This window comes from Peromyscus eremicus, chromosome 4 (genome assembly GCF_949786415.1).
Source record: "Peromyscus eremicus chromosome 4, PerEre_H2_v1, whole genome shotgun sequence".
Lineage (NCBI taxonomy): Eukaryota > Metazoa > Chordata > Mammalia > Rodentia > Cricetidae > Peromyscus > Peromyscus eremicus.
The window spans coordinates 31503304-31516915 of record NC_081419.1 but is presented as its reverse complement, the minus strand read 5'-3'; the positions used below and the strand labels follow the sequence as shown (position 1 = coordinate 31516915).

At 42.4% G+C, this 13612-nt stretch overlaps 1 protein-coding gene across 2 annotated transcripts in view; it reads left to right on the top strand.

Annotated features, from left to right (window-relative positions):
• Neb (nebulin) overlaps positions 1–13612 on the top strand; it is a 197974-nt gene that overhangs the window by 4146 nt on the left and 180216 nt on the right. For both annotated transcript variants that reach the window (XM_059260462.1, XM_059260461.1), the window contains exons 3-8: positions 1203–1403; positions 3157–3264; positions 3693–3797; positions 4454–4558; positions 5093–5197; positions 8523–8627. In XM_059260462.1, the coding sequence (XP_059116445.1) occupies positions 1203–1403; positions 3157–3264; positions 3693–3797; positions 4454–4558; positions 5093–5197; positions 8523–8627 (729 nt within the window). The remainder of the gene's footprint in view (positions 1–1202; positions 1404–3156; positions 3265–3692; positions 3798–4453; positions 4559–5092; positions 5198–8522; positions 8628–13612) is intronic.

Sequence of the window (13612 nt, the reverse complement as noted above, 5' to 3'; positions counted from 1 at the left end):
TTTTCTGTGTGGAGTCGTTTCTCTTTGAGCCTGACAAATACTGATAAAAGTGGCAGACTGTGAAGTTGGCTTAAAGAGCCCATGACTGGATTAAAAACTGGCACTGGTGGTTTGATGGGGTTCTCATAGTCAGTCAGGCTGTAGTAATGGTAGGCAGAGCGCCGTCAGTTCCAGTGGGGCTTGTCAGGTCTACGGTTGTCTTAGCGGGTTTCTCTTCCCCACACTGACGCTAGAATTCTGCCTTTGGGAGCGGAGGTCTTGGCCTTGAAGGACGAGATCTTACACAGCACATTGGAGCCCCTGCCTCTTCCTCTTCCCTGGTGGACCTACCATATTTCTAACCTTGGACTACATCCAAACTTTGAATCTTAGTTTTTCCGTGACAGCCGGCTGTGGGAAACAACGGTCCCCGCCTACTGCATAGACAAGACTGTTGAGAGGACGATTGTCCACTGTGTTGTCACCCTTGTTCTGGTCCCCAGTGTAAAGGGCAGTCTAGTGTGTGCTGTAAATGGAGGTAATGAACTAATTCAAAAGACTGATACTTACAATACTGATGTGATGAGGGTTTTTTTTTTTTTGTCTCATATTATACAAGATGACTAATGCCTCTAGAAAATGAAGCTGGTCTTTCTTACTCACTTAAAAGAAAATCAAGAATTTAAGCTTTATTTTTAATAACATTTTATTATTCAGTCTCATTTGCTTTTTCTTGAGCTAGACACTTGGAAAGATTCTTATGGTTCATTTTACTTTAACGGTGCTGGTGGTTGAACATAGAGGGCCTTGTACATGCTAAACAAGTGCTCTACCACTGAGCTACAGCCTAACATCACTTAAGAAGACATGATTAAGACTATTTTACTTATGATTTTGTTTATACTCCATTGAGGTGTTTGACTAGCTCCCTGAAAATACAGTTTACAGATGATGTCACAATCATTATCCAGGCTGATGTGTGTTACATGCCTTCATATGGATGTACGGATATATATATATATATATATATATATATATATATATATATATATGTGTGTGTGTGTGTGTGTGTGTGTGTGTGTGTGTGTGTGTATATCTTCATGCTTTGGCTGGCCTTGTAAATGGAAAAGGAACACCAGGAAGGTCAATGTGACTGAAGTTACAACAGTATACACCAAAGTCATGGTATTAGTGTTTACTTCATAACCACGTTTCATTCTCAGACAATTACAGAAGTCTATGAAACTACGACAACAAGGACATCTGACTATGGCCAATCAGAAACTTCCACACCAGCGCTGGTACAGCCACCACCAGCAAAACCGATGGAGCGGAAGAAGGTCATCCGGAAGAAGGTGGATTCTTCCAAGTTCATGACCCCCTACATTGAACACAGTCAGAAAATGCAGGATCTTTTCAGCCCAGTAAGTACTGAGTGCCACCTCCTATGCTGATTAGATGATTGAGAAGTTATTGATCTTAGCCAGCTCTGAGATGCTGGCTAATTTTGTTTCTCAGTCTTGTAGGAACACAAATATTTTGTAGAAATGTGTCTTTTGTGTGTGACTGTGGAATTTTTGAGTAATTCATCCGTGCCGTTGCAGCACTGGGATAAACCCTTGTTGTTTCTGAAAGATATGCATAAGTCTGATTAGAAAACACTGGTTGCATAGCCAATCCAGAGCAATGAAAACACGAACGTGAATATTCTATTTCCTTATTTATTTACTGAAAGTCTATTCATAGAAGCTAAGTCACATGGTTAAACTGTGCCTGAGGGGAGCAACCTCTTAGAGTAGCCAGCAGTATAAAAGATTACTAAGTGGTGACGAGTGAAGGACTTGTAATTCAGAAAACCAAGCTCAGGCTAAATTCCTTTGAAACTGAGGAACAGAGCATTTGAGGTTAGCCCAGAGCCAGGGTTTTAAGCATTGCTACACAGTAGAATCTCCCACAATATTTTAACCGACTAGTGCTCGGGGCCTTCTTGTTTAACTGGTTCAAGGCTCGGGCCTGGCAAAAGAGGCTTTTAAAGCTGCACAGATGTTCTCACACGGACCCCAGACAGAGAATGATTGAAGAGTCAATGTTCTTTGCTTCTTACAGTCCCATGATTAGTGGGACCGACAGTGACTGCCAGAAAGCCATATCTATTTCAGTAGATCTGATTTGTTGATTTCCATGATAGGCTAAGGTCTCTCCAGATAGCTTGATTGCATGTGTTTCGGAGGCTTGAAGAGACGAATTATTATAGTTCAGGGGGGCATTGCATTATTCAGGATCAAAACTGTTGTCTGAAGCTTCCGTGTTGGTTGACATCCAAAGATTCAGTTTTGATCGTGTTAACTCCTGGAGGTTAGGGAGCAAATTTCTAATTTGGATCCTTGAGTGATCTAACATGTAGGATTCTAAACAGGACTTCCTTGCCTCCTTTCCACTGCAGTGTTCAAAATAAAGGCAAAATTATTTCATTAATTTATTGCCATATAATCTCATTAATTCAGCCATTATGAACCTAGAATTTCTGATATTCTGAGTGGAATGTTGGTACCCCTCCTTCCCCAGTTAGCCAGTGGTTAGTGTCTGAATCAGCAGTTTAATGTAGATTGTTGACTACTCATGAATATTCTTTAAGGCCTTGATAGTTATAAGTGATGCATACTATTACCAAAGCAAGGATCCGTTGGGGGAGCTGGCAGAAGTAATAAATTTGCATATCATTATAAAATATTCCATAATTCAGGCTTTCCATTAATTCAGCTGGCATCACAGCTGTGTAACCACTACAGCTCAGCTGCAGCTTCTGAACTGAGTATTTTTGCATTGTATTAGCAATTACATCTTTTCAGAATCAACTCATCTTCTAGAATAATTGATATTCGGGCTTTTGTATATGTGTGCAACCAAAAAAAAAAAAATCAAGAGAATTATTTTAGGGCATATCCAAGACAATTGTCTGTAACAAGTCTCCAGGATCCTAGCATGTTTTGGAGGAACAATTAACGAATCTATTTTAGTTTTTGCTGAGAGGGTATGGGATAGAATGAAAGCTGTCACAGCTGATAATTGTTATTACTTGGAGGATTTAAAGAAAAATCAGATGGGGATGTGTGTGTTGCCTGAACTTTCTGCTGCTGTCTGGTCATGTTCCAGAATAATATCTGGTATTCTTTTCAGAATAAATACAAAGAGAACTATGAGAAAGCAAAGGGACAGCCATATGCCATCACAAGTGATACTCCAGAACTTCGCAGAATCAAGAAAGTACAGGATCAACTCAGTGAGGTGGGCTTCATTCCTAAAGTAAAGGAGGGAGGTACTATGAAACTATGCCCAGCTCTGGGGTCCTGGGGCTCTAAATGTATGGGGAATAAGGAGTCACATTACTCTGAGCAAGTCCAGATATCTAGAATGGCATTAGCCATGAACTATGGTTGCTGCAAATGCCCCAGAGAGACTTTGAAAACTTGGCTTAGCAATCAAAGAGGAGACTATTTTCCGACTCATGGTGGTCCTCCACATGGAGTACAGTGAGGCTGAGAAGCCTCAGGCTGGAAATTCAGCCAGCAGAGCAGACAAGCAGTAGTGCAGATGCTCTGTGGATCTTCCTAGCTAAAATGCTCTGTGATACCGACATCCAGCCATTGGGCTATAACAGGCTTAGATAAGTGTCCAGGCTTGTCATGAACTTCAGGCATGTGCTGTTTCTGCAGGTTAAGTATCGAATGGATGGAGATGTTGCCAAAACTATCTGTCATGTGGATGAAAAAGCAAAAGATATTGAACATGCAAAGAAAGTGTCGCAGCAAGTCAGCAAGGTACAGCCATGCTTTGGGTGGCACTGGGATATTCAAGAGCGTGTGCTGTAGTACCCTTTGCCATGTCTTAGGGGTGGATTGACAGCCACGAGCCTGCTCACAGAGGACTGACGTGGCCTGTGGATGGCTAGGGGTGGAATGAAGATTTCTTGACTTGCCTGAAGAGGCATTTGCTACTCTAATGGTGACGGGGGAGGGGCATAGAGGAGGGGCCTGCCACAAAGAGTGCAGTCTTGATGTCTTGTTTATTTTTTTTAAGGAATTTAGAAAGCATAATTTTTATGAAAAATTTCCAAATTTCAAATGTGGGCAGCTAATTAATAGAGTTCTAGAATATCATGCGAGACAAAAGAAAATTGAATTAATCGGTTGATCGCAACCTTTGAAAGAAATTGATTGAAAATCAGAATCAAAATATTTTTCAAATTTAGGTTTTTGCTGTTTTATTTGTTGGTTTGTTTTGTTGTTTTTGTTTTTGTTTTTTGTGAAGGCTTCCTAATGCTAAGAAGGTGTCCTAGGATGGTAGCAAGGTCAGCATTTTCCTAGTAACCCTTCTGCTGCTTTTGTGTGAGGCCACACCTTCTGTCTCATCTACCCTCCAAGTCCTCCTGCCTGGGGTGACACATCAAGCCACAGTTTATCTGTTTTCTCTATAGGTTTTATACAAGCAGAACTGGGAAGACACCAAGGATAAGTACCTGCTTCCCCCTGATGCCCCTGAACTTGTCCAAGCCATTAAGAACACAGCCATGTTCAGTAAGGTGAGGTCTAGCACTTTCTAATGTCCCACTGCACACTTAGAGCCATATCTGCTGAACACTTGACAACTTGGAACAATTTCTTGGTGTTTGGGGGAATATAGCCTTGGGATTGTACAGGGCTAGGACTTGACAAGGAGGCCCTTCAGATCCTGTTGAGGAGCATTCTTGGGCAGAATGGCCGAAAGTTCCTGGAGAACCTGAGCAACCCGTGGATGGGAGCATAACATGGAGAGAGTTAAGACACTCCAGAGGACGGATGAGGACATTGACAAAGCTGTATTTTTTTTTAATGTCAGTTATGCTTTGGACACCCCTAGCTGTCACTCTAATCAGAAGTTTATTTTATGACAGAAATTGGGGAAAATACAAAAATAACATGGATTGGATGGAAAGGGGGAGGTTGTCTGTGAATTTCTCTGACATTGGCTTGCACCTTGCCCTTGGTGCCTCATGTCATCAAAAAAGCTCAAATTATGTACTTACTATGAGGATAGCTTGTTTTCTCACTGCGTTTTTTGCTCTTTCCTGATTTAGAAACTGTACACTGAAGACTGGGAAGCAGACAAAGGGTTGTTTTATCCCTACAATGACAGTCCAGAACTGAGGAGGGTCGCCCAGGCCCAGAAAGCACTTAGTGATGTAAGTGGAATACACTTGATACCATCTGGATGTGGGGTCAGGAAAGCCGGGACCAGGTCATTAGGTCCTTTAAAACAATCCAATATTATTACAGAGACTACATCCAGAGCCAAAATCTGTTATATGTGTTTATATTTGCTAAGTTGTCACTTAGTGTTATTTAGCTCTGTCCCACAGTCCAAGTCAAGTAGGAATGGATGTTTCTCTCCTCTGCTTGGGGACTATGGAAACCTAAGAGAGCCTGGTGGTACCTTATGAAGAGGCCAAGTAATAAATAGCTACTTATTGAAAGTTTATTATATATGAATATCTAGAAGGATATGAAAGTTTCATCTTTTCCCTTGAAAATATATTATCATACTGGCAGGATGAAAGTATTATATGTCAAACAAAATTAAAAAGAAACAGAATTGTCTAGCTATTGCTATGAGAAAAGACACATATAAGAAATGATAGAAGTCAGGCAGTGGTGGTGCATGCCTTTAATCCCAGCACTCAGGAGACAGAGGCAGGCAGATCTCTGTGAGTTTGAGGCCAGCCTGGGCTACAGAGTGTGTTCCAGGAAAGGTGCCAAAGCTACTCAGAGAAACCCTGTCTTAAAAAAATGAAAGAAAGAAAGAAAGAAAGAAAGAAAGAAAGAAAGAAAGAAAGAAAGAAAGAAAGAAAGGATAGAAAGCTGGGCCATGATGAAAAACCACATTTCTGGTGCAGGAACCACCTGGTGAAAAGGAAGGGGTGACATGAGTCTGGGGTGTTAGTGAACAATGAAAGTGGGTGGTTCATTTTCAGGGTGCTTATTAAATTGCTAGAAGCGGGGCCTTAAGAATCAGCCTGACATAAAAGTTTGGGCATTAAGTCAGCACGAGATGCACACGAGGAAGACAATCTGGAGAAACTCAGTATGGTGAATTGCATCAAGGAAAAATTAGAAATTGTGAATATTCGTAGAGTCTAATTTAGCAGCATAGATGGAGCAAAGAAAAGAAAGGAATCTCATGGTAGTGAGATTATTACCACACACAGGTAGTCTGGGGGCTTAAACATATACGTCGTGGAGAAAGAAACAGACTTGAAATAACAGGGAAAACATTTGGACCAAGATATTCTATGGATAAAGTAGAGATTGAGGGTATGAGAGCCTCATGGTTGTGTGATAAGGATGGAACTTAATGTTTAAAAGTCATCCCAATAAATGTGATAGCTGAAGACAAGAACTGAGGGAAAGGGGAGAGTGTGTGGTCAAGGGCAGAGTCCTGGAGGACACTCAGCTGAAAGGAGCCAGCACAGATGAGGGAACAGAGAAGCTGAAACGGAATCTGGAAATGCCATGTCATGTTGGCCTAGGGAGAGGTGTCCAAGAAGACACACCTCCCTCTACCCATAAATGAGGAGTAAGAATTGTCTTCATACCACTTAAAGTTGGCTACGCCTTTAAGATATCACAATAATAAACACAAGGAAACTTACAACAAAGAAGTAAAATCTCCACTCTTAGCTCTGCAAAGCTTGGCAGTTAGGGAAGAGCTTTTATTTTTGCTGCTGACCAAGTATGCACGAGTATCAGGAGTATCACGTTACTACTGTGGCTATTAATACTATTGTTAGCAACATGAGCTTGTACAGTCAGTAGCTCAGAGACCAGGACAAGTTGTTGTCCACAGAACATGCCATGGTGTGGGCACATGGCCTTCAAGCCAGGGCTTCTGTTAGAGTCAACTGTTCTCTCTGTACCTTATTTCTGCATCTCTCTAAATACTATTTACCATGTTTTCCTGTTATTTAAATACAAACAGTTTGCAGAGACTAACAATGTCTTTAAACTGATCTGGAGTGCAGAATTCTAACTAGACAGAAATCTGAGCATGGTTCCTAAAAAAACAAGGACTTGGTGATCTGATTTCTCAGAAACTTTTTGACATCTTGTCATACTTAATAAGCATTTCTCCTGTTTGAGTGCAACTTTGTCCATAAGGACTTTTCCTAAGTCATGGAAAATTCTACTTGCCCTTTACCTAAAATAAAGCTTTTATGCACTCAAATTAAGCAGGGGAATTCATATACATTATATACTTTTTTAAAAATGTCTTTCATATCCCAGTTAATTTGATCATTTTCATGAAAGCTTTCGTGACACACACTAGATCAATATTATTAGGAGACGTACTTAGACCTGGTTAAGTATAACATGATTGTGGTCTTGAAATGAGCCAATTCCTTTTTACTATAAAGAAGAATGCTGTCCTGTTGAAGGAAAGGTATTTTGTGATAGAAGAGTTGGGAAGATGACCTTCTAGTCCAGACTTCTGCTGGAGTCATTCAGCTACTCCTCCCTCTAGTTAGAAGATTCAGGAAGGCAGGAAGAAAGGAAAGAGGGGTGAAGGGAGTCTGTGATTCATGCATACCAGACTTCTTTTAAGATGGTGGAAGCTCTTACACACTGGAAGGAAGGAGGTCATGGAGGGGGAGAGATTGAAGCTGGGACACAGAGCAGGGACAAGGGCTGGAGCTTGGTTCGAAAGGTAAATGAGGGAGCGGCAGAGAGGTCAGGAGCCGTGCCCTGTGAGTACTGCTGTCTCCTGGAGCCAGAGCAGAAGGACAGGTACATTTTAAGTGGAAAGTCCCCTCTTTTCTCTACGAAAGAGAAAATCAGAGTAGGATAGAGTTGACTGAGGACTTACAGAAGTGTTGGAGTTGAGACCTGCTTCGGGGAACTGGGACACATCATGGGACGTTCAAGTTTCACTGAAAACAAAGTGGCCATTGGACATCAAAAAGTCATAAAGTGTTAGACACACAGCCCCAGGGAGGTCACAGTTCATAGAGCAGAAAACTGGGTGGATGACCTATAGAGTTCCAGCTGGGTGTTTTGGCTTGAAGACTTCTTCCCATGAACCTTGTTCATATGTCCTTCTTAACCCCACTGACAGTCTCAGCACTGTCCCATCAGTGAGTGTGTGTGTGACTTTCCTCTGAACCACTCAGCACCCCAGGCAAAGGAATAAAATAATATGAAGCTAAGTTGGTCCAGAAGTGGAGCTTGTTAAGTAGATATGAGGGAAAGACAAGGTTGAGAGTTGAGGATGCTAGAAAAAGGCAAACTTGACATTAGCAAGGATGGCGTGAAGACAGATGCAAAGAAACATGTCTAGGACCAAGAGGCAGGGCACACAAACCAAAGACAGTCGTGGATAGACAGTGCAGGACCATTAAAGACTGGGAGAGAAAACACCGCCATTGTTAAAATGTGCTGACAAATGAATGGAACATGAAAAATGGGCTTCTTTTTCAAATGCCTATGGACATTCCTGCCTCTTATTTTTATCAGATTGCCTACAAAAAAGGACTCACCGAACAGCAAACTCAGTTCACATCCCTGCCTGATCCTCCTGATGTAGAATTTGCCAAGAAAGTAACCAACCAAGTGAGCAAGGTATGTGCATAGAGGAAACCTACTCGGTTTTTTGTTGTTGTTGTTGTTTTTGTTTTTTGTTTTTTTTCCAGCCATTTGGGAGAGAAACTGATGGTGAACTTGAAAAAGAAACTCAAACGCTAGCAGTATTTTTTGCATATGCACCACCACCCCGTCAAAAAAAAAAACCTTTTATACCAAAAACAGCACGTGTGCCAACAGCATAAATGATGTCAGTGGTCAGGCAACTTGATGACTCCATGAGTTTTAAATGTCACAGTCACCTCTTGATAAGAGAGCTTATGGCTTAGTGCCACTTGACATTTTAATTTCTGAAACAGACTCTTGGGTCACGGACTAACTCTACCCTTCTGTGGAGGCTGCGGTTGAACTCGTGGGGTCGGGAGAGGCCCTGTGCAGTTTCCACTCTCACACTCTCAGTCAGTTGTGAACACACGAGACTCTGTGAGTGTGCTCTCAGACACAGACAGGGCAGCGGTGGGGCCAGCACTTCAGAGCTTTGAAGCCCCAGCAAGCTGCTTATTTTGCCTATATTTAGCCAAATAGAGTAGCTCAGAAGGATGCAGCTGTGGCAAGGAATGCAGAGAGACAAGTGTTTGACTGGTATGCAGGGCGAGCTAAGTCCTGTGTAAATCAGTCCAGTCAGGGAGCTTTCTCTAGGATCGGCTGCTTTTTTTCCCTCCCCACCCTCACTCCCACCCCCCTTAAAGTCAAGACTCAGTTTGGTCTTCTGCTTCAATTTTGACTGAACTTCAGGGTTCTTATTATTATTATTATTATTTTGGTAGAGTTGGGCTCTTTAATAGAGGAGAAGGAAGGAAAGACATAAATGATGAGATCTGTTCTGCAGTGTTTCCAGCTTCTCATTCTGCAGAATGCTTCATGTAAAACCCAGGGGCTGGGTAAGAATAGTACAATTAATGAGAATACTAGCGACCTACTCCTTCCCCCAGGGCTGGGCAGCGATTAACTGAGGACTGTGCATAATGGAATGGCTGCTGGGTGTGTTCACAGCGGGGGAGCGGGGGAGATGGAACAGAAAGACAGTTTAACTCTGGGAGAAGTTGTTGTGTTTAAGGGGTCATTTAAAATGAATCTATTTTTGATTTTTAAAGGATGTCTCAATTCAGATAAAGCTCTTTTTTCTCTCATTTGAGCATGCAGTGTGGAGATTTGAAAGTGTTTTTTTGTTGTTGTTGTTGTTTTGGTTTTTTTGGGTTTTTTTTTTTTTTTTTTTTTTTTTTTTTGGTTTTTTCAAGACAGGGTTTCTCTGTGTAGCTTTGCGCCTTTCCTGGGACTCACTTGGTAGCCCAGGCTGGTCTCGAACTCACAGAGATCCTCCTGGCTCTGCCTCCCGAGTGCTGGGATTAAAGGCGTGCGCCACCACCGCCCGACTATTGAAAGTGATTTTTAAATATCAAACTTCTCTGTGGTCACTCCTCACAATGATTTAGACTTGAAGGTGAAACTCAAGTTGTGTTTCCTAGCATGGTAGCCCTTAGACAAACCTGACAGCCGAGCACTTCAAATGAGAGTCTTAGTGAATTTGGACCCCTACAATAAGATATCATATGTAGAGTATCTTAAACAGAAGGCTTTGGCTTCTCAAAGTCCCAGAAAATGGAAAGTCAAAATGAGGTGCCATCACTTTAGGAGCTAAGGATTCTGTATATGAATTGGAAGGGGGACATACATGTATCCATTTCCCAAAGCCTGAAAGTCTTACACATGAGAATCCATAGAGTGGATTTTAAATGCTTACTATGAAATGAAAAAGAATATAAAATAGCTCATCATTTTTATGCCAATTGCATGTTAGAATGGTAGTGCTTTGAGTCTACTGGGTTAAGTAAAATATATTCAAGTTAACTTCCCACCTGTCCCTTTGCACCTTAAGAAATATGGCTTCTGGAATAGTTTTCATGTTAGGTATGTTGGACTGCACACTGGTTAGATAGGGTAACACACTGTTGGATATGTGGAAAGATTTGCCAACCTGTTTTTGACCTTGTATAATAATATGAGCTGAGGGAGAGTGGCTGTAGTTGAAGGTCACTGGATTTGGCCACGGTGACATAATTTATCCTAGTCTTACCCAGATTCCAAGTTCTCAGTGTCTATTGTGCATCAAAAATACCAGCCTGTCTGGAGAGAAGTATTGTGCATGGTAGCCAATCCATCCAGCAACCAGGCATCCAACCACAGAGGCCCAAACAGCCAAGGGCAGCTTCTCTGTGGTGCTCCCCTCCTCCTCAAATCTTCCCTCACCCCAGCCCAGTCCCACGTCAAGCTACTTGGATCTGCATCATCCATCAGCATCACCATATCCTCTTTTCCCCATCCCAAAGAGGTTAAAAATGCCTCCTTCATTGTCTCACTTTCAGACATTTAAACTCTTGACATAGCCTTGCCAACTGTGTCTTCCATGTCCGGTGTTTGTCTTACAGCTTCCTGTTCGGCTGGTAAAGATCACATGTTTGGCAATGGTTGTGTTGACATTACATTCTCATACTAGCCTTTTCAGAGTACATTTTCTTGCCTTTGTCTTTGCCAAAATCCTGAGCTTCATGTCAGCACCCTTTCCAGACTCAGACATGTTTTGTGGCTCTAACTGAGATGGACTAGGAGAGTTGCTCTTCTAATAGATAGTCCAGGTGAGGGAACAGGCTCACCATGATCCGAAAGTGGATTCTGCACACACACTGGAAAGTCCCTTTGGTTTCTCTGTGCCTTTTTGCTTCCCTCCAGTAATTTCCAGTGGAATCTAGAATGCTTAAAAAAGTATGTCTTGCAGTGACACATTGTTATAGAGTATGGAGCCCTGATCTTCTGAAATCTTCTATTGCATAGAACTAGGGAGAGTCCTGTGGATTTCACCGTGAGGCATTTAACCAAGTCTTGAAAGCAACTCTAGACCAACTGTGGCCAATAAAAACTCCAGTCACGATGCCCCACACACTCTGAAAGATAACTTCGCTGTGAACGGAGCTAGCAGGTGGCTCAGTGTTGAGCTACTTAGAAAAGAAGAGATGTGATTAACTCAGTTTACTTTCTTCCCATTTGCTAACCACATAAAAACTGCAGGTGCCAATCTAGAAAGTGGAAAATTAAGCCATGAGTTTAAGCAAGACACCAGGGAGCCTAATTTGTAGCCCAGTGCCCTCAGCTGATACGTGGTTAGGAGAGCCTACGGTTCAGGGAAGCAACCGCTGTGCCTACTGGCATGTGGTCACCTCCCCCGACAAAGTCTGTCCAGAGCTCGGACCTGACCCAATATACTTTTCTCTGTTAAGTAAAAGTTCCAGAGAAAGCCGGGCGGTGGTGGCGCACGCCTTTAATCCCAGCACTCGGGAGGCAGAGCCAGGCGGATCTCTGTGAGTTCGAGGCCAGCCTGGGCTACCAAGTGAGTTCCAGGAAAGGCGCAAAGCTACACAGAGAAACCTTGTCTCGAAAAACCAAAAAAAAAAAAAAAAAAAAAGTTCCAGGGAAAGTTACGTCAGATCTTTCCTCCAGGCTGTCATTGATCAACTCCGGGTGCAGCAGAGTAGGAGGGAAGTTTAAGGAGAAAGCTTCAGGATCAGACAGAAAGTTGGATGTTGAACTCTTGATGGGGGGAGTCTTCCCACATGGACACTACCTGCCTTTTCCTCCACTCTTCTAGTTAGAAGCCTGTCCCTTTAACCCCCTTGCTACCTGCACACACAGGGGAACAAGAGTACCCTCCTCAGCAGTTAGCCAGCCACCTCTCCTCCCATGCAGTGGAACCCCTTGCCAACATAGGAGGACTTAGGAGTAGACTGTGAGTGATCAGTCCCCAGCCAGACTTGTTGCAGGAGGAAATAGCAAACTTTTATTCCTGGAGGGTTAGAAGGTAGGAAGGACTTGGCATGAGGCATCTGGGTGGTTCTGTACTTGGCTCTTCTTCAACTATCGTCTTAAAAACCCGTGTCTACCATTGTTGTGAGACTTACACACCTACCCGGTCTCCTTAGTAAAGCCACACACACAGTACCTATTTTTCTGTAATAGCCAAGCATTGGCCAGTAAGAGTATCTGCTGCTTTTCAACTTGATATTACAAAGATCTCTGTATCTTGGCTTTGAGATGCGCCAAGTTTAGTTCCTTGGCCCAAAGTCCGGAGCTCCCTGGGTTTTTCTGCATGGAGGCACAGAACCCCATGAAGACTTAGATGCTGGAAGACTGAAAGCTGGGATGAGGGCGCATCAAGAACTTCTGACACACTGCTTTGTTCTTCGCTTTTTATTTTTAGATATTTTTATTGTTTGGTTTGGTTTGGTTTGGTTTTTTTGAGACAGAATCTTACTATGAAACCCAGGCTGGTTTTGACAAGGTTCCCTTGCCTCAGACTTCCAAAGTGCCTTTTTTACAGGCTATCTACCACCATGTCCAAATTGAACTTCTGAAGCTTTAATGTTTATGGGTACTTTATTCATTTATCAAACTCATCTATTCCCCAAAAGATTAGAAGTACTTCTACAGGCAATCTTGACAAGTCCCCAAGTGGAAGTGGAAGTTTTTGTCCTGCAAGCTGCTCCCAAGTAACTGACAAAAAGATTAATATAAATGCTTGGTTGGTAACTCAGGCTTGTTACTCGCTAGCTCTTACACTTAAATTAACCCATATTTCTTATCTATGCTTTGCCACATGGCTTGTTACCTTTTCTCAGGATGGCATGCCCATCTTGCACTCTTTGTGTCTGTCGGTGACTCCTTTGACTCTGCCCTTCTTCATCCCAGCATCCTTAGTTTGGTCACCCTGCCTATACTTCCTGCCTGTCTATCAGCCAGTCAGCTTTTTATTAAACCAATCCAAGTGACAAATCTTTATAGTATAAAGAGGATTATTCCATAGTACCCAAGTCAATTCATTTCAGTTTTGTATTGGGGAGGTATTCAACAGAGGATGTGTCTTAGTTAGGATTTCTATTCCTGTGAAGGGATACTATTACCATGGCAATTCTTAA